The sequence below is a fragment of the Eurosta solidaginis genome, chromosome 1, assembly GCF_040869045.1.
Source record: "Eurosta solidaginis isolate ZX-2024a chromosome 1, ASM4086904v1, whole genome shotgun sequence".
In the NCBI taxonomy this organism is placed as follows: domain Eukaryota; kingdom Metazoa; phylum Arthropoda; class Insecta; order Diptera; family Tephritidae; genus Eurosta; species Eurosta solidaginis.
Window position 1 is genome coordinate 232448211 of NC_090319.1, and position 23636 is coordinate 232471846.

The following is a 23636-nucleotide window of genomic DNA, read 5'->3' on the forward strand; positions in this document are numbered from 1 at the left end:
TAACGAGGACATAAAGTGTCGTCTTCAACACCAAGAGGAAAGTACAAACTTAAGAAATAATAAATCGCCCCCCCCCGCCCCGCAACTTTGACAGTGGTGATGAATTATTCATATCTAACAAACAAATAAAAAGTAAGCAAAATCCACTTTATAAAAAAGAAGCTGTTGCGGAAAACAGAAATTCGACTATACCCACGCAAAGTGGAAAAAAATTCCACAAATCGCATATTAAGAAAATCTAACTAAAAAAAATGTCTATAAACATAAAAAATGTCCAAGGACACATGGAAAATTTACAAAAAACGTAAGAGGCGAGATTCGGCATTAAGAGGGAACTTTAAAATAAGAGCGGGCTTTTAAGTAGGACAAATCATGCTTTAGTAGGTGGTGGCGCCATCGAACATGACAAATGGCAATGCGACCTCCAAAACGGGACACACGATCCCCCATAGCTGGATCGAGAAATGTTGGCTCCTCTGGTCGGAAATGAAGCACTTAAAAGCTCGAAAAAAACCGAAAAATTAATAATGATATAAAAAGAACATTGGTCAAGAGGTAGAAAACTCATGAATATATACCTAAGCCCCGGTGGTCCGGGTACAAATTCACTTTTGTATTCGATCTGTCGTATTGGTTCAATTCCACTTCACTCGGTGGTCCGAGCGATATCAATCGAAGTGGTTCAATTCCTCCATGGGATATTGGCTTTAATTGACATGACACGTCACTCGTCCGATGGGTGGGATAATTTTCACTTACGAAAGCTTATGTTCACTTTCAAAGGGGATACTTACGAGCCTTCATCATGTCATCTGAGTTTATGCCTGCATTTCAACGAAAAACAAAGAAAAAACGAAATAAAAAGGTAAAAAACCTGCAAAAGAAAACGAGAGAAAAGTCAATTCTCAAAAATATAACCAAAGTATAAGCCCTCAAGGTTTTTGAAAAGAAAAGAACAAGAATTAAAAAATGAATATTATATTACTGAAAACTAACTGACAGAAAAATTCCACTTTTAACATCACTCCTGGGTTCTCGTAAAATCCTGTCAAACCCTTGCCGACCCGAACTCCACTCATTAGTTATAGTAGGATTTAAGAAATAGTCTACTTTACACTTGAAATGTTAATTACAATTTTGGAATCTAAAATCTACCTAAATTTCAAAATATAACCAACATTATTAAAATGAAATTTGAAATTTACTTAGACTAGTATTTGAGTATACCTACCTAAATTTTTAAATATAACCAACGTTATTAAAATGAAATTTTAAATTTACTTAGACTAGTACCTAAGTATATAAAAGTAAAACTTTGCAATGTAAATTTTTTAATAGCAATAGTTGACTATGGATTTCACTGTACTCCGATTCTTAGAATCTGCCTCTGTGCATCCGCACAAGCCTATGTGGTATTCGATCTCGACTCGCCCGTGGTAACCATACGTGATGGGTACGGCTGGATAATCAATGGCTACTTCAAATTAATTCATGTAATAAACCTAGCCAGCTATGAGGAAATAGCAAACCGCCTGGAATTTGAGGTCAAGAAACTGGATGAAACGTGCGATTTCACAGACGTAATTTTTTTTCACTTGAGTAAAATCCAAACCCAACTCGAGGAGTTAAAAGGCCCAAACGACAAGAGAGTGAAGCGATCAATCAACTGGATAGGATCGGCCTGGAAGTGAATTGCCGGTTTCCGCGATGCTTCAGACTGGGATGAGCTCCTACGAGCCCAAGATTCGCTAGTATCCAAAAATAACCAACAATACAAGGTAAACTCTGAAATATTAAAAAAAATCACGAGTTATTGCAGGTTGTCAACGGCGTCAGAAAGTTATGATCCTGAAGGATGACATGAACGAACTGGTGCAGGCCTGCCAGATGGCTAAGGCAGGTATTGTCAACAGCAACCTACTAGACAAAGAACAGATCAATGGACTTGTAAGCGAAGTAGATGCCCTTCCATACATCAATGTGATCGAAGCAATAGAATTCAGCGAACCTTCAATCTACACCAACGGCACGATGCTACTCTACGTTTTGTCTCTGCCAAAGGTGGCCCAAACGAGATTTAACCATCTGATCACCTGAGCAATTGTAAAGGACGGAGATCGCATAGACCTGAAGTGCAGTACAGTCTTAATCAACAAAGAGCAAATGAATGCCATCAAGGATAGCTGCACCCACCTTACAAGTGCAATGGTATGCAAACAAAAAGCACTGGACCTACTTCGAGAGGACGACTGTTTGCCACGTCTGCTCAAAGTAGTAAAACTAGTTGCCGATACATCAATTGCAACGACTCAATGATCGAGGTGATCAAGGAAGACACGATTCTCTTATACAATTTCAATAACACCGTGTGGTCAGGTGATGCTCCGAATCACTTGAGCGGCTCTTACATTCTTCAGTTGGACAATGATATGATTCGTATTGGTGATAGAACCTACTGGAGTATGAGTAGTTCAGGCGATCAAATACTCCCCCCTGTGCTATCTACTATTGCGAATAAAAGCCTCGCAGTTAACCTTAATCTTGTATCCGAAATGACAATTGGCAATGTTAAGCTCTTGAGGTACCTAAGGGAAAAAACAAATTGGTTCACAGCGTCGGAAACTTTGGGGCTACTTCTGCTTATACTCATGATTTGGATAATTTGGAGGAAATTAACAACGGGACCAAAATTACCGGAATTGCGACTGTTCATTAGAAGTGTCCAAGAGGACACTTATCCAAATCCTGATCTGCGGGACGTAGATCTTTACAGGGGGAAGAGTTAACACGCGCCAGTTGCCCGTACTGCAACATTCCCACGTATGGCCAATACACGTGCCCTGAGTCAGCAAATTATATTTCTCACAACATACGGCCACGCATGGCAACCTAACACCTTAATTCAAGGCCATAGTTAGTGACGGCGACTAATACGCATGCTATCATTCTCCAGACTAAAGGTTTACGCCGATCACTTTATCGGCGGCCTATCTGATAGGTTTTCACCGAGAGCTTTTCCCTTGAACCTATCTGATAGGTTTTCACCGAGAGCTTTTCATGGCAGAAATACACTCGGAGCGCTTGCCAGACACTGCCGAGGGGCGACCCCGCTTAGAAAAATTTTCTTCTAATTGAAAAACCTTATTTCTAAAATTTTGATGTTGCTTTGCCCGGGGTTTGAAACCAGGGCATACGGTGTGGTAGGCGGAGCACGCTACCATCACACCACGGTGGCCGCCAATGTACAAACAAAACCTTTCCTAAATATTATTTTTTTGAAATAGAAAAATCAAGCTTTTTAAAGTAAGAACACCGGCGTCCGTCGGCGCGCCGCCCACGCCGGCATATAATAGAGCCTACGCCACCGCCGCCGATAAAGTGATCGGCGTAAACCTTTAGTCTGGAGAATGATAGCATGCGTATTAGTCGCCGTCACTAACTATGGCCTTGAATTAAGGAGTTAGGTTGCCATGCGTGGCCGTATGTTGTGAGAAATATAATTTGCTTACTCAGGGCACGTGTATTGGCCATACGTGGGAATGTTGCAGTAAGGGCAACTAGCGCGTGTTAACTCTTCCCCCTGTTAAGATCTACGTCCCGCAGATCAGGATTTGGATAAGTGTCCTCTTGGACACTTCTAATGAACAGTCGCAATTCCGGTAATTTTGGTCCCGTTGTTAATTTCCTCCAAATTATCCAAATCATGAATATAAGCAGAAGTAGCCCCAAAGTTTCCGACGCTGTGAACCAATTTGTTTTTTCCCTTAGGTGCCTCAAGAGCTTAATATCTTGCAGATGCCGTTCGGAGTCGGCATAAAACATGTAGGTCCCGTCCGGCCAATTTGTAGGGAAAATCAAGAGGAGCACGACGCAAATTGCAAGAGAAGCTCGGCTTTAGATCTCTTCGGAGGTTATCGCGCCTTACATTTATTTTTTTTTATTATTATTTGTTTGTACATATGTATTTAAGGAAATCAACGTTTTGGCCATTTCGGCAAGATCCGGGGTTTTTGCCTAAAAATCTCGCAGATCGTTCAAAAATGTTCAATAGTAGCTCCTTGCGGAGAAATTGTTTCACTTACTCTAGAGAGGCTTCAAACCCAATCCCGGTCTTTGAAATTGGTATTGCTAAGTCTGCGGAAAAGAAATAGAGATACATAAAATGGTCACACTTTTGTCTGTATATCTCGTGCAAAGCGTAGTTTCACCTGGGGTTAACTCTTAATAATCGTCGCGAACACTATTTCTTTAAATCATTTGTGGCTCCTTGGCGGTCACGCACAAAGGCCACTTACGATTGCTATTAATGGTCTATTAATACTAATGACTCTCGTGGCACAGGGCGCCTTCAGTGTTTTCGGCTGTTTTTGAGAGTTACAATTCCCGATGTGCGAACAGTAGCCATTCCGACTACCAGTCGCTACCACGCCTCCTGACCCTCACACGATATGCCAGCACAGAAGATGTAGGACTGCGACTTCGAACTCATACCTTCGTCAACGTCACTTTCCTAGAAGCTCTATGAGTAGCTCATAAGACTTTCTAACGGATGCTTTTGTCGCGCTATGCTGCCGCGCTGCAGAGAAACAACTGGAAACGTTAGGGAGTGACTATTCGGCCAAGGATGCCGCCCTCGAAATCATAAGCAGTCTAAGTGGATGTCATTGCGTAACTCATGGGTGAAAATAGTATAATCCTCGGCGCATCTACATAATAAAAATTTTACAAGGACCCTGGATAAATTTTTTAAAATGTAGACCAAAGTTTGCAGACGTTTGTGTTCACAACATTGATTTCAATAGTCTTCGTTAATTCAAAACGATATTTTAGAATGAAAGTCGACCGATTTTAAGTTGACAGATAGTAACTGCTGTTTTCCGGCTTTATGATATAAGATCTCATTATGGATAACCGCGTAGCTTCAGTTTTCAGACTAGTCTGACTGTCCACTACGTTAGGGTAGTAGCACACACGGTCATTAGTTCGACTGTCTTGGAAAAGCTTATGCTTCACCACTTTGAGTGTTCTTGCGAAGGACAAAGCATCGCCTGGTAAATATACGCGCCTACATTTTCACATTTGTAAAAGGAGTCGTAACGTGTAGGTGTTATTTAAACTTGTTTGATAGGCTATAATCAATGTGACTCACTCCAAGAGACTAGTTTTGGTTAGGGCAGCCAACTTTAAGGAAATGTCAAACCGGGAGACTTGGGTGTAGAAGGATGAAGTGTGAAAATCAAAATTAACATTTCAGACGCTATTTTATAGTTTCGCAAATAAACAACAGATGTTTGAATGTAAGCACAAGTGATTTTCAAACTCCTCTCATACGTACATGTGTATGTATATCCCCAACTTAAGTATGAGGTAAGAATCATTTCAAAGGAGTGTTTATGCCCCTAAAACATACTAAAGGATTTTGCATCACTAATTTAGATTATTTTTTCAGCCAATGGAAATATACATAATTGTTTTAAAAATATCGGCACTTTTTTGGGTAATTTGCTTTTTTTTAACAACAATTTGAAAACAAGTTCTCTTTGGGTTATTTTATTTGAATTCATTTTTCATTATTATTTTTTGAAAAAAAAATATGCAAAGTGATCATATAAATTTATTATATAACTTTTCTTTTAGTGTTTTGTTTCAATGACTTGGTGAATTGGGAGATGCAAAGTCTGTGTTAAACATCGGAAGCGCCTGTTTTTTTAAATAACTTTTGAACAGTTAGAAAGAGTTAAATTTCGCAATTAGTTTCTTATAACTGGCAGGGATCCGCATCCGTTGCTACCACTTTCGACCATATCCGACCAATTTTCGACTTGAACAATAAATGCCCTAAATAGTCTTAACATTCGGCGGCGGCGTGCGAAAAATGAAAAAAATCGGCGGCGGCGGCGTTTATCGCGGCGTATATCTGTACTCCAGACGCATTGTCAGCATAATTGTATTTCACACGGTTGTGAAATTAAGCAAAGCATACTGAACCTGTGGGAAGCGGCTGACATTCGGACTCACAACAAGGGGCTACACAACAGTTGTAGCGCTGCACCGACGAAAGAGTGTTATAAAGGGGCGACCACGACGCTAAGGGGGCAGCCGAGTTCGGGACGGAATAATGTTTAGTATTAACTAGTATTACTTTTAATTGTAATTGCAAGGACATGCAAACATACTAAATTATTACTGGTTAAACTTTTGTGTTGTGTTATTCATTGGGCAAGTTGGCCCAACAAATTAATTTTTTTATCAACCAAGGACAATTGTCATTTAACTTCTATGTATATCTGTAGCCCACGCCTCTCCCATAGCCATATTCGTGTGTATGTGTTAGTAACTACTTCGGCTGATGACTACATTTTTGTGTGTGTGAGATATTCCTTGGCCGCCTTCTACATAATTGTTGCTAGCTTTAATGTGTACATGTTCATAAGAGTTCATGTTTTTGTTGTTGCGTGATTATTTACTAACAGCCTAGAGATTTCAACATTCGCCACACTGCCCTCCACCTAAGTCTGATTTTCGCGATCAGACAAATCTCTCGATCTAACCGCTGCTAGCCTCTCTAAATGAACCACCCTTCTATTTCATGGTTTAACAATTGTTTGTATGCGGTAGATGGCATCACTGATCCCCTTCACAACTTTGAGCGGGCCTTCCCAACTGCACCAATATTTGGATGGAACACCTTTCCGTCGGTGAGGGTTGTATAACAGTACCAAATCTCCCTCCAAGAAACCTTCCGAATTGTTTTTCTCGTCGTACTTGTGTTTCATCTTAATACTAATTAACCTGGTTCGTTGCCTCGAACTCTGTTGCTTGGCCACTGATCTACTTCGAAGAGCTTAAGCTTGATGGATTGGCTTTGCATAATCGGTATCGTTCTGACGTTTCTTTCCTTCGTTTTAGCGCATCCATTTGAGTTTGTCAATACCAGTGTTTTTTTCGCAGGTACCTTCGGTTTTGATTTGTTTTGCCCAATCGTTCCATCAACCTTTGCCCGATCTACTGTCTTTGACTTTTGTGGTGTTAGTCGAATCTCCTCCACCAGCACTCGCTTACTGCTAAACCCTTTCTCTAAACTGAATTGGCATATTCTTGTTCTTATAGCGCATAATCCTTCTTTGCATGTCGATCCTGATGCCATGGTCAACTAAGAAGTCCACTACCAATATGACTTCATCAGCGATCTCCGCCACAACGATTTTGTATAGAACCATGACCTTCTCAATTAGGACTTCACATACCACTTCTCCCTTGACTTGGTTATACCCGCCAGTGATCGTACGCCATCTTGCTCCATGTAATGGCTTTACTCTCCGCTTGACCAAAACAGATCGGATTATGGAATGAGACGTGCCCGTATCTACAGTCAGTAAACGCTTCTCGCGATCCACATATCCTCCAACGGTAAGACTGCTCGATTTTCTTCCGATTTGTGATAAAGATATCACAGGATATTCAATAGCTGGAGCAAGTTCTCGATCTTCACATCGGGCTCGCTCTTGCACATCTCCTTCAGCTTTGTACTTAAGACCACCCATGGCGTTAGATCCACTAAAATCAACATCGCAACGACGTGCAATGTGACCTGACTTCCGGAATTTGAAGCATTTGATTACTCTGTAACTCCCCTTTGGCGATCCTTTTAGCGCCTCCAATATTGTGTTCATCCAGTCTGGCCTTTCTACTCCCATATGGCGTGCTTTGAAAGCTGGCATACACAGATGCGATGCTGTTTTCTGAGTCAGTGCATGGGATACCGTTTCAGCAAATGTTCGCTTTGGGTTTGCGTATGTAGCTCGCTTCGTTTCCACGTCTCATATGCCATTTATAAAGCTCTGGATTTTTACCCTCTCGGTGTATTCCGCGGATGCGTCCGCATTTGCCAGATGGGACAGCCTTTCGACATCCGACGCAAACTCCTGCAAAGTCTCATTCGCTTTTTGGAAGCGGTTTTGCAATTCAATTTGGTATATCTGCTTCCTATGCTCGCTTCCGTAACGTCTCTCGACAGCGGCCAACAATGCTTCATAACTGTTCCGTTCGTACTCTGGAATATTCTGTAAGATTTCGGCAGCTGGCCCTTACAATCCTAAGAAAAGTGCAGAAACTTTATCATAATCATTCCAGTTGTTCACTATTGCGGTCTTCTCAAACTGTAGCTTAAAGACCTGGAAAGGAACAGAACCGTCAAAAGATGCTGTTTTGCCTTTGGATTACTCGCTGAAACTGCTGGGCGACTTAGTTGCAACTCCTGTATACGACATTTCAATGTTTCAATATCGGCATCGATTTTGTCCTCGAGTTGTAAAATTGTTGTATCCTGCGCCTCCAGCTTCGATTATACCCTTATATCCTGTGCCTCTGGCTGCGAGGACATGCGGGCCTCCTGTCCTTTCAACTGCTCAGTTAACTGAGATGTCATATATGTCTTCTGTTTTTCCAGTTGTGTTTCCATCTTGGTTGTTATACGAGAATCCTGTGATTCCAGTTGAGATACCATACATGTCTTCTGTTCTTCCAGTTGGGATGTTATACTTGTGGATATTTGTGATGACATTTCTGTTATGCGTGTTTCCTGGGTTTCCATTTTTGTCGAAATCTGTGATAACAAAGCCAATATCGCATTAGTCTCTCCGCTTGCGACTGGATTCGGACTTCCGTTCTTCTCTTCCAATTTTGTTAATATCTCGTCCCCGCTAGGATGGAAGACATACTCGTCCACATTAATTCTTTCCGACTCCATAACCTCGTGTATCCGTGCTTGAAGTTCAATCATATTGTGGGTTGTATTCAATCCACGGTTGTCCAATTCCTTTTTTAGTTGTTGTATCTTCAATTCACTTCACTTCGCCATGTCCAAGTTGTATTCAAAATCTTCGGAATTTATTCAAAAATTCCTCTTCTGACACCAATTGTAACGAATTTTGGGAAATCCTGATTATTTATGCACTCCTGCTAACGTTTAAATCGCTAAACTGTTGAATATATCACTCCAATATTCAGTATTGCAAACTGTTCTTTATTTAGGTTACTTTGGGAGTAGTACAATTATACTTCAACATCACGTACTTCACAATAGCGTCTGTTAATCATAGATTAGTTATTACTCAGCTTGCGCTGCTTTTATACACTCGGTTTCCTCGTTGACCCATTTCTTCTTACTTACTTACTTAATTGGGGCTTAACCTTCTAAACGGTTATGGCCGTCCAACAAGGCACGCCAGTCGCTCCTTCGCTCCGCCAACCGGCGCCGATTGGTCACACCAAGGGAGTTTAAATCGTTTTCCACCTGGTACTTCCAACGGAGTGGGGGCCGCCCTCTACCTCTGCTTCCATAGGCGGGTTCCGATAGAAACACTTTCTTGGCCGGAGCATCATCTTCCATTCGCATAACATGGCCTAGTCAGTGCAGCCGCTGCTTTTTAATTCACTGGACTATGTTGATGTCCGCATATAGCTCGTACAACTCATCATTAAATCTTCTTCGGTGCTCGCCATCGCCAACGCGTAGAGGTCCATAAATCTTTCGAAGAACTTTTCTCTCGAACACTTCCAAAGCCGCTTCGTCTGCAGCTGTCATGGTCCATGCTTCTGCCCCATATCCCCGATATTTCGCGAATCATTTTGTGAATCATGCTTGGTTACCAGCTATATACATATATATCTGTAGTCCACGCCTCTCCCATAGCCATATGCGTGTGTATGTGTAAGTAACTACTTAAGCTGATGACTACATATTTGTGTGTGTGAGATATTCCTTGGTCGCCTTCTACATAAGTGTTGCTAGCTTTAATGTGTACATGTTCATAAGAGTGGCTGCTTCATGTTTTTGTTGTTGCGTCATTATTTACTAACAGCCTAGTGATGTCAACATTCGCCACAGTATTATAAAGACAGTTTTGAGCATGTCAAAATGAAAAACAAAACAAATTACCTGGCACACAAATTTTAGCAGACGTCTAACTGGCAGATTTCATTGTTGTTGCATTTACAAGCAAAATATTTTATTTTTCAGGTCAATTAGCTGAACTTCGAAAAATCAGCATGGCACGCTTGCTGTGTGATAATGGAAACCAAATCAGTTCAATGCAGCCGCAAGCTTTTAAAACCGTTTCGAAATCGTAAGTAGTGTTATTTTATAAAATACGTACCTTTATTTCTTTTATCAAGTGTATCGCAAGTTTTAATGCAAACAGATTTTTATTTAGACTTTACTACAAATGGGCTGAAACTATGCTTACATTTTCGTATAATCAACGATACGAACGGCAGGCAGAGATGTCCGTGCCCATTTTCAAAATTGATCCTTATAAAAAAACTTTGCGATTTCCAAATAAGTAACTCAGAGCTAATTTGTTATTTTTTTAACCCAGATGCAGCCTTCACTACAGCAGGCAGCTTGTCGTTGATGCGAGGTTTAGCCAAACTCCATAGCTCCCGTATAGGGACTGAGCGGTGAGAGTGCGGCGGGATGTTGATGACCAAAAACTGCCAACCTCCTAATAGAGGGTGTTATGCGGACAATTCCTTTTATATGATTTGCAGCCAAAGGGGTATTTTCGGCTTAATTTTAAAGGAGCCTACCCGATACCCGGCCGCCTAGGGAGGTAATGACGGTCTTAGCACATCAATGGGCGCTGTTGTGCGCAGTTTTTATCGTTATTTTTTTATATTAGACCGCTGAGCAGGAGGTCGTACGTCTAAGATGAACTTAAAAACTTTAAATCAAAAGAGATGCAGTTATGCAGTCAGTAAGCTCGGTAAAGGAGTGGTATCCATTGAGACGGCGGCCTTTTGTTTGTTTGTCAAGGACTCTAACTGTTTTATTGATGTTTGCTGGGGAACATTCATTTTCGATCATGGGATTTGTTAGACTCTGGTATAATATTTGGATACCGTGTTTTTTTGTTGTAATCTCTAATGTGTTCTCTGAACCTCGTTCTTATTTGCCGTCCTGTTTTTCCTATGTAACTGTGTTCCGCAGGTAAACTTGTATACGCCGTGGCTTCTAAACGGATCCTCTGAGTTGGTGTTAGTTTTCGCCCTAGATCGTTCGAAGTTTTGAACGCTGTGGTAATGTTGTATTTTTTAAAGAAGTTTGCCAATTTATGTGGCGCTTTTCAAGTATATGTCATAGTCGCCCAGGTATTATTATACTCAGCGTGCTTTGCACACAGAGTATATTAACTTTGATGGGATAACGGTTGGTTGTACAGGTATAAATGCATCGAGATAGATATAGACTTCTATATATCAAAATCATCAGTTTCGAAAAAAAATTTGATTGAGCCATGTCCGTCCGTCCGTCCGTCCGTCCATTAGCACGATAACTTGAGTAAATATTGAGATATATTCACCAAATTTGGTACACTAGATTATTTGGACCCAGAATAGATTGGTATTGAAAATGAGCGAAATCGGATGATAACCACGCCCACTTTTTATATATTTGACCCGGTCTATGACAAGGTGGGTTATGACCCAAAAAAGAAATTTCGAGAAACAGCTGTTAAAGATAAACAATGCATTTGTTAGATCGCTGCATTGAGCAATGAAACGTCATGAAACACTTGTGCTTGATGGTGCGATTATCTGCCTTTGCTAAATATCATTTACATCTACAGCTATTCGCGCTCTTGCTCTCTTTAATATTTCTTTTTCTTTTGAGACGTTGACAGAGAAGGCAGCATAACCATACTAGCTCAGGCAAAAGTGTGAGTACATAGCACGCGGTAAATTAGTATACATATTTTGATTAATGTAAAAAACTTTGTATAGAATAAATGCTCAAAATACGTGTACAAAACATAGCTGTTTGATATATTTTACTTCTTCAGTCAACAAACTCGATATGAACAATGATGATAACACGATGCCCGATGCATCCACCGCATCAACCTCTAGCGCACCAGCCATAACAAGTGTAAACGATTCACCATTCGCACCTCCTGTACAACCAGAACCTATGACAATCAAAGCACCTTCACATATTTGGCAATCCGCGTTAATTAGTAAGGCATCGCAATTCACTGGAGCTGGTTACGAGCATGATGAACTATCTTCTGCAGGTATGGTTTCAAGTATAGCAAATATAGCAGCGCAATTTTCAACAGCGCCACTATACAATAGTAATAATGTAACATCGCTTCCAACATTTGCTACTTTAAGTAACTCATTTTCGTCACCGCCGACACGTGTGCCGGCCTTAACCTCAAAGTTTGCCACAGGCCCGTACATTCACCAAGCACCTTTCGTGACATGTATTGATGCTGGGGCGTTATCTGCTCATGCCCATGGTAATATAACTTCAGCACGAAATCAATATTATAACACTGCAATACAAAGCAGCGTAAATAATTTCGGGGGGCTCCGTCCAACTGCAAATTCAACGTTTGTTCAATCGTTGCATGAGGGGTACCCGCATGGCGGTAACATACAAAGGTGTTTAAGCACAGCGCAGGTTCAATCGCCATATGCACCAACAAATAATGTGCAAAACTCTGCCTTCAATCCACTCAATTTCAGCCATTTTTGTGTGCGCAGCCACCCTCTGGTCTGCATAATGGGGCATATTCTAATCAGACCCCTTAGTTTGGGATGGCTCAATCAATGCCATATACAAATTCTAGCTCAGTGTTGTTGCCCTCGCATGTAGCCGCGAGGCAACTATAACTAAAGATTTGCCCTCCTTCTCAGGTAGGCCAGAGGAATGACCGTTATTCATAACAAACTATGTCCATTCTACGGAGCGCTGTGGATTCTCTCACCAAGAAAATCTTGTTAGGTTACAGAAATGTCTGAAAGGCGCTGCACTAGAGTCAGTCCGGGGGAAATTGATGATGCCAGCTACAGTTAATTTGGCTATTGAGACTCTGCGTATGCTTTCCGGTCGGCCAGACGTCATCCACGAAACACTCCAACGTAAGCTACGAGAAGTTTCACCCGTAAAATTAGATCGATTGCGAACATTAATTGAGCTTGCACTCGCTGTGCAAAATTATAGGGCGACAATGCAAGCTATGGATCTCGACGGATATCTGCACGATCCAATGCTACTTAATGACCTTCTGAACAAATTACCAGGTGAAATGAAGCTGGAGTGGGGTAGACGTCGGCTAAGTCTTCCACGAGTCGATATTATAATATTTGACGAATGGCTCTTCGGGCTCGCATCTTGCGCCAGTCAAGTTACCCCTGTTAACAGCGCGCTATCAGAGGTAAAGTTAGGAAACAAAGGGCGTCGGTAAAGACTACTAGCCCACGATACATGTTCAACCCCTGTCAACAAAACGCAGGCATCGCCCAAGGCCCCTTGTCCAAAGTGCACAGGTGCACACGATCTTGCTAAGTGCAATGACTTCAAAACTATTAGTAGGCAATTACGCTGGCAGTTTGTTAAGGAAAAACGACTCTGTATACGATGCTCTAAGAATCACCTAGTTCGACGATGCAATTCTAACAAGTTGTGCGGCGTCGATGGCTGCCGCTTACTCCATAACCCGTTGCTGCACGTACAACGATTACAACAAAAACCTGCCACAAATACTAACGCAAAGCTGAAGCCGACGACTCCGTTGTGTGCCTTCATCGCAAGCAACATAATAGAGCTCTCTTTAGATATATTCCCGTAGTTTTGCATGCCACCGGCGTAGCTCTGGAGACAGTCGCACTCATCGATGAAGGCGCATCTTGCACTTTGGTAGACGATAGATTGGCTCGCGAACTTAAACTCAATGGCTCTAGTCGTGAGCTGTGTCTCAAATGGACTGGAAATATTACCCAGCAAGAAAACAACTCTCGAATCGTACCATTCGAAATATCAGCGCGAGGCAACGAAGGCGCTAAACATAAGATGCACGGCGTACGCACTATCTCAAATTTGGATTTGCCGCAGCAGTCTTTGCAGGCTAATGATATTCAAGGTCGCGATCACTTCAAGGAACTACCTATCATACCCTATGATTCCTCCAAGGCTGGTCTTCTTATTGGACTGGACCACCTTAAATTATGTGTACCATTGGAAATTCGTCAAAGTCAAATTTATGGCCTCGCAGCAGCACGCTGTCGACTTGGTTAGTGAATATACCGTCGGGACAAGCACGATAATCCGCACAAAGAAAATTTACTTCATATATGTGAGTGCTCTAACGATACACACCTTGATAACCTGATGCGGTCATTCTTTTCGATTGAATCGGTTGGCGTAAGCCCGTCTGTAAAACCCTTATTGTCGAAAGAAGATGAGCGCGCTTACTATAATGAAGCAGATTACTCGGTACATCGAAGATGGAAAGTGGTGGGAACCAGGGCTTTTGTGGAAATATGATAGCATTAATTTACCGCAGTCATACAATATGGCGTGCAAACGTTTGGAGTGCCTGGAGCGGAAAATGGCCAAAGACTCGGATCTTGAAAACTTCATCAGAAATCGTATCAGCGACTATCTCAACAAGGGTTTCGTACGAAAGCTAACAGAAAGTGAGATTTCCAAAGGGGGAAAGGCATGGTATATTCCCATCTTTACAGTTATGAATATCAACAAGGGTAAAAGGAGGTTGGTAAGGGATGCAGCCGCCAAGGTTGAAGGTACTGCTTTGAATGACGTGCTGCTTAAGAGTCCCGACCTAATGAGGTACCTGGTAGGGATTTTACTCCGATTTCGTGAGAAAGCAGTGGCAATATGCGGTGATATTCGTGAAATGTTCTACCAGGTTCGAGTTATTAAAGACGACCAAGTAGCACAACAGTTACTCTGGAGGGATGGGAACCGCAGTCGGGATCCAGAAGTCTTTGCTATGGTCGTCATGAGGTTCGGCGCATCTTGTTCACCCTCCCTAGCAAACTATATTAAAAACCGAAAAGCAGATAGATTTAATGAACAGTTTCCATTAGCAGCATCAGCCATTGTGCAAAACACTTTCGTTGATGACTAGCTGCAGAGTGTCGATACGGAAGATGACATGATAAAGCTGGCAAAGGATGTGCGACACATACACAGTGAAGGAGGCTTTGAGATGCGTCATTGGCTATCTAATTCAAAGCGAGTTCTACTCGCCATGGCAGGTGAGTCTGAGTTAAGCGACAAGTGTCTTGAGGAGTCGGGACATGGGGTGGAAAAGGTGCTCGGCAGGTGGTGGCGACCACGAATCGATGTGCTTATCTTTGTGCAGACGTTTAAAAAACAGTTTTTTGACGAATCAAGAACACCAACCAAGAGGGAGATCCTTCGAGCGGTTATGACAATCTTTGACCCATTGGGCTTGCTCCGATTTTTCCTAATCAAGGCCAAAATAATACTACAGGATGTCTGGAGATCAGGAGTCACTTGGGATTAAACCATACACGAAAAGGAACGCACCGTTTGGTGGCAGTGGGCGCGGAAACTCCAATATATCAACAATATTAGCATTCCAAGGTTTTACTACTTAAGCCGCTCCGACAAACTCGAACTCCATGTTTCTGTTGATGTAAGCATTATCGCTTATGCAGCGGTAGCTTACTTAGCATGGGTTAATGGTGAGTTCCGCTGCAGCTTCGTGATGTCTAAAACTCAAGTAGCTCCCCTGAAACCAATATCAGTACTGCGGTTGGAGTTGATTTTGAGTTTTGGGATTGCGTCTTGCGAGGTTTGTGCAAAGCGAGCTTTCTCTTGGTATTACGCGTAGGGTTTTCTGGTCCAACTCAAAAGATGTACTTTATTGGATACGATCGGATGCCCGAAAATTTAGCCAATTCGTAGCGGTACGTATTGGAGAAATATTGCAGGAGTCGCAGGTAAACGAATGGCGGTGGGTTTCTTCTAAACAAAACGTCGCTGACGATGGCACCAAATGGGATGATAATGTAGTGTTGGATAATAATGCCCGATGGTTTATAGGGCCGGACTTCCTTCGATACCCTTCACATAATTGGCCGCATTCAGAGTTCATCGAGAATATTGAGGAGGGGCCTGAAACCGTCCATCATGTGAGCGATGAAATAGGGGAACTCGAGAGCTGCATACTAAACCCTGCGCGGTTCAGCAAATGGAAAAGACTTTGGGCAGCTCTGATGGGGGTCTTGCGTTTTCTTCGCTCTATCGTGAAATGGGAACCTAAAAATCCTTAATAGTTGCGAGGCTGCTACGTGAAAAGACTTGGCATTATGCCGAGCTGCTACGTTTCCGCGTGTGCCAGTCGGAATGCTTTGCAGATGAGCTGAAGCAGCTAAAAACATCTGATGCTCGGGTAAGTCGTAAGAGCAAAATATTGTCACGGATATTAGAATCACTAAGCTATACCGTCACTAAGGCGATGGTAAGGCCATGCTAATCGGTATTTACGTCAATAATCAAATCATGTATACACATATATAAGGCAGCCGAGAGATGTCACACACAGATGCATTTACTTATACGCCTATGTGTGTTCGAGAGACTGTAAACTACAAACTCACATACATCTGAGAGACGCTGAATTGTAAACAAGTAGAAACTATATGAGAACTATAAACACACGAAATAGTTGGTAAGTTCTGGAAATAGAAGAGCCTAGATGTATGCAGCGTAAACTATAAAAGCGGCACAAGCGAGTAAGAAGTAATTCAGTTTGAGTTGAGCAATCAATCAGTTATTGATTAAGCACGCGATCTGGCGGCCAATAGTAGAGTTTGATTTGAGTTATCAATCAGTTTGGTTATTAAGCCAGCGAGTAGCAAAGTATAAGTGTTATCTCAATTGGAAGAACAGAAGACATAATTGTCATCTCAATTGGAAGCGCAAGAGGCACGTATATCTGGAATGTTGACAAACATTTCGGAACAGGTATCATCGCAGCTCTTTGCGAAACTGGACGAGCAGGATGCAAAAATTTTACAACTCGAGGACAAAATTGATGCCGAGATAGAAGCGTTGAAAGGTCTTATGCAACAGTTACAACTAAATCGCTCAGCATGTCCAGCGAGCAATCCGAAGATAAAAACTCCATCTTTTGACGGATCTGTTCCTTTCGAGGTATTCAAGCTTCAATTTGAGAAGACCGCAGCAGTGAACAACTGGAGTGCGGAAGATAAAGCTGCTGCACTATTCGTGGCATTGAAAGGATCTGCTGCTGAAATCCTACAAACTATTCCCGAGGGAGAGCAGAACAACTACGAAACATTGATGAGTGCTCTAGAGAGGCGATACGGAAGCGAACACAGGAAGCAGATACACCAAATAGAGTTGCAAAACCGCTACCAAAAAGCTAATGAGACTTTGCAGGAGTTTGCGTCAGATGTCGAAAGGCTTGCACATTTGGCGAATGCCGACGCACCCGTAAAATACACCGAAAGAGTAAAAATTCAGAGCTTTATAAATGGCATACGGGACGTCGAAACGAAGCGAGCCACATACGCAAACCCAAAGCCAACATTTGCAGGGACGGTATCACATGCATTGACTCAGGAAACCGCCTCACTATTGAGTAAACCAGCATACAAAACTCATCGTGTAGAAGTGGAAAGACCAGATTGGGTAGACACAATTTTGGAAGCACTGAAGGGATTACAACAAAATAATGCCGGAGTTATGAAGTGTTTCAAGTGCGGTAACCCAAGTCACATTGCACGTCATTGCAGAACCGGTCATGGTAGTTCCAACTTTGCTGGTCGTAAACGCAAAGCTGGAGGAGATAAACAAGAGCGAGTCAAATGTAAAAATCGAGGACTTGCCCCAGCTATGGAATGTCGTGTGATACCTATCTCGCAAACTGGAAGGAAATCGATCAGTCTTACCGTCAAAGGAAATGTGGATGGCAAGGAGCGTGTACTGACTGTAGATACGGGCGCATTTCATTCATTGATCCGATCTGATTTGGTCAACAGGAAAGTAAAGCCATTACCTGAAGCAAGATTGCGTACGATTACTGGCGAGTATAACCAAGTCCAGGGAGAAGTGGTATGTGAGGTCTTAATTGGGGAAGTCTTGGTTCTACACAAATTCGTTGTGGCGGAGATTGTTGATGAAGTTATATTGGGAGTGGATTTTTTTGGTTGACCATGACATCAAGATCGATATTCAGAGAAGGGTGATGCATTATGAGAACCAAGATGTGCCACTTAACTTCAGTTTGGAAAAAGAGTTCAGCAGTAAGCGAGTGCTGGTGGAGGAGATTCGACAGAGACCACGAAAGTCAAGGAAAGTAGATCGAGCAAAGGTTGATGGATCGAATGGGCCAAATAATGCGAAATCAAAAGTACCTGCGAGAAAAATGCTGGCATTGACAAACCCTAATGGACGCACTAAAACGACTGAAAGAATTTTCCAGAAAGAATGCAAGGGTGGTTTCAAGCCAGCGCGTACTACTGTTGTGAAACGTCAAGACGAAATTGATGATGCAAAGTCAATCCGTCAAGATCAAGCTCTGCGAAGTAGTTCTTCATTGGCCAAGCAACAGAGTGCGAGGGAACGATCCAGGATAATGAGTAGTAAGATAAAATACAGGTACGACAACAAGAATCATTCGGAGGGTTTCCTGGAGGGAGATTTGGTACTGTTGTACAACCCTCGCCGGCGGAAAAGTGTTCCTTCCAAATTTGGTGCAGTTGGGAAGGCCCGTACAAAGTTTTAAAAAGGATCAGTGATGCCATCTACCGCATACAAATAATTGGGAAACCACGAAATAGAAGGGTGGTTCATTTGGAGAGGCTAGTAGCGGTTAGATCGAGAGATTCGTCTGATCGGGACGATCAGACTTAGGTGGAGGGCAGTGTCACGGATATTAGCATCACTAAGCTATACCATCACTAAGGCGATGCTAAGGCCATGCTAAGCGGTATTTACGTCAATAATCAAATCATGTATACACATATATAAGGCAGCCGAGAGATGTCACACACAGATGCATTTACTTATACGCCTATGTGTGTGCGAGAGACTGTAAACTACAAACTCACATACATCTGAGAGACGCTGAATTGTAAACAAGTAGAAACTATATGAGAACTATAAACACACGAAATAGTTGGTAAGTTCTGGAAATAGAAGAGCCTAGATGTATGCAGCGTAAACTATAAAAGCGGCACAAGCGAGTAAGAAGTAATTCAGTTTGAGTTGAGCAATCAATCAGTTATTGATTAAGCACGCGATCTGGCGGCCAATAGTAGAGTTTGATTTGAGTTATCAATCAGTTTGGTTATTAAGCCAGCGAGTAGCAAAGTATAAGTGTTATTGTGAAGTACTTTAATAAAGGCCATTTTTCCATTATTCAATATTGGAGTTATTTATTCAACAGTTTAGTGATTCGAACTTAGCAGAGGATTGCAAATACGAGGATTTGCAAGTAAGTTCGTTACAATATTTAAATTTTCAACATACATAGATGACAACGGGCTCCTAAGAGTGAAAGGTAGGATAGACGCAGCTGATGCAGGGCCAACAGACGTGAAAAGGTACATCCGCGGGATCATCGAATTTTGCACCTGGTAACCGATTTTCATCACCGAAAATATCACCACCAACATAATGAAATCGTGGTCAACGAAATGAGGCAGAGGTTTTGCATCCCTGGACTCAGAGCACTCGTCAGAGCCGTTGCAAACGGATGCCAAAGTTGTTGTATACGTATTGCAGTGCCATCTGCACCAGTAATGGGTTCACTTCCCATGGAGCGTGTCGCCGCGTTTACACGCCCATTTACATACACAGGCGTGGACTACTTCGGGCCTTTTGATGTTGTTATTAGTACGCGGCACGAAAAACGTTGAGGCGTGCTCTTCACCTGTATGACCTCATATTGAGGTGTCTTCGTCACTATACACGGCACGAACTTTAGAGGCGCTAGTCGAGTTCTAGCTCAGGAAGTACAGAAGATATCGTGTGACCAGGTAGAACAAAGGTATCCTGATATAGAGTGGGTTTTCATACCACCGCCTGCACCCCACATGGGTGGTGCATGGGAGCGCATGGTGCGCACAGTAAAATCGGTTTTTATGAGCATTCTACCTGTCAACTGCATTCGTGAAGAGGTCCTGCGAGCGGCACTAGCTGAGGCAGAAAGCACAATTAATATGAGGCCCCTAACCTACATACCGATTGAATCACCGTATAGCGAAGCGTTGACGCCAAACCATTTTCTGCTCGGTTCTTCTAGTGGCATCCGTGAGAAAGATGATTGTGAAGTTGACTCTTCCAGGTTGAGCAAAACCTTTCGAATCTCTGGACAAATAGCAGACCGATTTTGGAAACGATGGCTCCGAGAGTATTTGCCATGTTTAACAAGACGCACGAAATGGTTTTAAACACATACAACTATTCAACCAGAAGATATCGTCGTGATTGTGGACAAAAACGCGAAGCGTAACACTTGCACTAGAGGTCGTGTACTTGACGTGATACGCGGTAGTGATTAAAATCAGGAGTGCGGTGGTGAAAACATCTAGCGGCTTGATGACTCGGTCGGTGGTGAAGCTCGCGCGACTGGATATCAACGCAGCAAACCCCGTTGCGGAGCAAAAAGTTTGCGAATAGGGGTATTAGATCGCTGCATAAAACAATGAAAAGTTCGAATTCTTGAAACACTTGTGCTTGATGGGTGCTATTATCTGCCTTTGCTAAATGTCACTTACATCTACAGCTATTCGCGCTCTTGCTCTCTTTAATATTTCTTTTACTTTTGAGACGTTGACGGAGCAGGCAGCATAACCCTACTAGCTCAGGCACAAGTGTAAGTACATAGCACGTGGTAAATTAGTATACATATTTTGATTAATGTAAAAAATTGTGTATAGATTTTAGCGCTACTTTATGAATAAATGTTCAAAATAAGTGTACAAAACATAGCTGTTTGATATATTTTACTTCTCCAGTCAGTTTCTTTGTAGTAGTAATTTTTTTTTAGTCAGAAGCCACCTTTTCATAGACCGTGTCACATATATAAAATTTTGGAAAACACAAAAACCTGATATTTCAGTAAATAATACACCTAGAATGTTGAAATTTGACATGTGGACTGATATTGAGACTCTTGATAAAATTTGTAAAAAAATTTTAAAACAGGCGTGGCGCCGCCCACTTGTGATAACATCAATTTTACAAATATTATTAATCATAAATCAAAAATCGTTAAACCTATCGTAACAAAATTCGGCAGAAAGGTTGCCTTTACTATAAGGAATGTTGTGAAGAAAAACTAACGAAATCGGTTAAGGGCCGCGCCCACTTTTATATAAAAGATTTTTAAAAGATCGTGGACGAATAAAATAGGCTATATCTTTGCAAAAAAGAGCTTTATATCACTGATATTTCATTTCCCAAGTAGATTTATAACAATAAATACGAAAAACTTCAAATTTAAAAAATGGGCGTGGCACCGCCTCTTTTATGACTAAGCAATTTTCTATGTTTCGGGAGCCATAACTCGAAGAAAAATTAACAGATCGTAATAAAATTGGGTACACAAATTTTCCCTATGGTAGGAAATATTTCTAGGAAAAATGGACGAGATCGGTTAAAGACCACGCCCACTTTTATATAAAAGTATTTTAAAAGGGTTCTAGACGGAAATAATAATCTATATCTTAGCGAAAAAGATCTTTGCGTCAATAGAATTTTACTTTCTAAATTGAATTATAACATTAAATTGTAAACCACTAAACTTTTTGAAAATGGGTGTGGCCCCGCCCCTTTTACGACTAAGCAATTTTCTATGTTTCGGGAGCCATAACTCGAAGAAAAATTAACAGATCGTAATAAAATTGGGTACACAAATTTTCCCTATGGTAGGAAATATTTCTAGGAAAAATGGACGAGATCGGTTAAAGACCACGCCCACTTTTATATAAAGGTATTTTAAAACGGTTCTAGACGGAAATAATAATCTATATCTTAGCGAAAAAGATCTTTGCGTCAATAGAATTTTACTTTCTAAATTGAATTATAACATTAAATTGTAAACCACTAAACTTTTTGAAAATGGGTGTGGCCCCGCCCCTTTTACGACTAAGCAATTTTCTATGTTTCGGGAGCCATAACTCGAAGAAAAATGAACATTACGTAATGAAATTGTGTACACATATTTTCCTTATACTTAGCAAAAAATAGTTTTGAATCAATGATATTTCAATTATCAAGTTTTATTGTACGAGGAAATGGGGAGAAATTTTTTTTTTAAATGGGTGGTGCCACGTGTTATATATAAAAGTAATTTATCTGAAATGAAATGTACAATTGAAGCTCACGCTGAGTATATAATGTTCGCTTACACCCAAACTTAGAAACCTTTACTTGTTTTTCTTTTCATTATTTCTTTTAGTCCTCCATGCGTCCTTCTGAGCTTATCTAATGTTTTTTCATTTCCGTTGTTTGCAGCAATGTTACATATTGCTTCAAGCTCTCTCTTGTATGCTTCTTGTGTAAGAGGTGTTCCTTCAAGTCTGTGCCTTAATGCTGCATTTTTATGTTGTTGGGGTGATTTGAGGTATTATGTATTATTGCGTCGGTGGCCGTTGGCTTTCTATATATGTGACACGGCCTATGAAAATGTGGCTTATGACTCAAAAAAAATTGTTCTACTTTTTTTCTGGTTCCGATAATTTTTGAGACGCTCTTTCACGTGGTGAAAACTAGAAAGTCCTAACTTGCTTAGAAGTGTACTAAAAATGTAGAGAAAAAAGAGCACAAATGAAAGAAAGACAGAATTTTATTGAAAATCCAGAATCAAGATAATAAATGAAATTGAAAAATTTAAAAGCAAGATTGAACGCTGCAAAAACGATTTTACCAAAAAAAAGCTGCTTTGCTCAAAAAATATATATTTAGCAGTATTACATAGTTTTCTTCGTCGCTATCCTTGCTGAAACCTTTGAAGTTGCTCGTTTTTTCGAATCTCCTTCTGGAGATGAGGCCTTATTTTTTCTTGATTTTTTTATTGCAGTTGAAGTCGCAGCTTTCTTCAGTTCTTTCTTTTTTGGATCTTGATTTGAAGATGAGGTTACAGACTTCTTCGTTTTAGGTTTTGACGATGAAGCCACTTTGGTGGCTGGTGAAGCATCCTCAGATTTTTTTAAGCATTTTTTTCGATGGCAATGGAGCCAAAATATCCGCATTCGTGAGGTCTGAAACCAAGCTTCTCAGATTCTGATAAATGTCCCACTGACGCTGCATAGATAAACCGACTGGTAGAAAAATTTCGGGCATGGTGTCATCAACTGGGATTAATGACAGTTGAAATGATTCAACATCTTTGCTGTCAGCAATTTTTTTTGTTTTCAAAGAGTTTTTGCCCATTATAAAATGATGGAATTGTGTAGTACCTTTAAATGGCTTGTAGAATGGTTTAAAATAACTATCCCATTCATACCAAACGACTTTTTTCGACGAAACAGCTGAATTATGGCCACCAGGTGACAATTGTACGATGCACTGCAGCAACTCTTCATATGTATCAATATTAGTGATAGCATACCTGGCCTTGAAAATACCGAAAACCGATCTGGGCCAAACTTAGTATTATGCCCCGTCAATAGGAAATTTAATAAAATGGTAGCGTTGAGTCTTCGAACCAGCCGCCATTGCAGATATGATATCATAATATTATTCTTATTTTCTCCAACACAATTATCGCAGAAAAGTACAATTGTTTGGACATTTTTGCAATACGTTTCCAAATGATAAT

At 41.2% G+C, this 23636-nt stretch overlaps 1 protein-coding gene across 4 annotated transcripts in view; it reads left to right on the forward strand.

Annotated features, from left to right (window-relative positions):
- Positions 1 to 23636, forward strand: part of Pxd (Peroxidase) — a 1822298-nt gene that overhangs the window by 1595812 nt on the left and 202850 nt on the right. For all 4 annotated transcript variants that reach the window (XM_067760232.1, XM_067760234.1, XM_067760233.1 and 1 more), the window contains one exon: positions 10022 to 10127. In XM_067760232.1, the coding sequence (XP_067616333.1) occupies positions 10022 to 10127 (106 nt within the window). The remainder of the gene's footprint in view (positions 1 to 10021; positions 10128 to 23636) is intronic.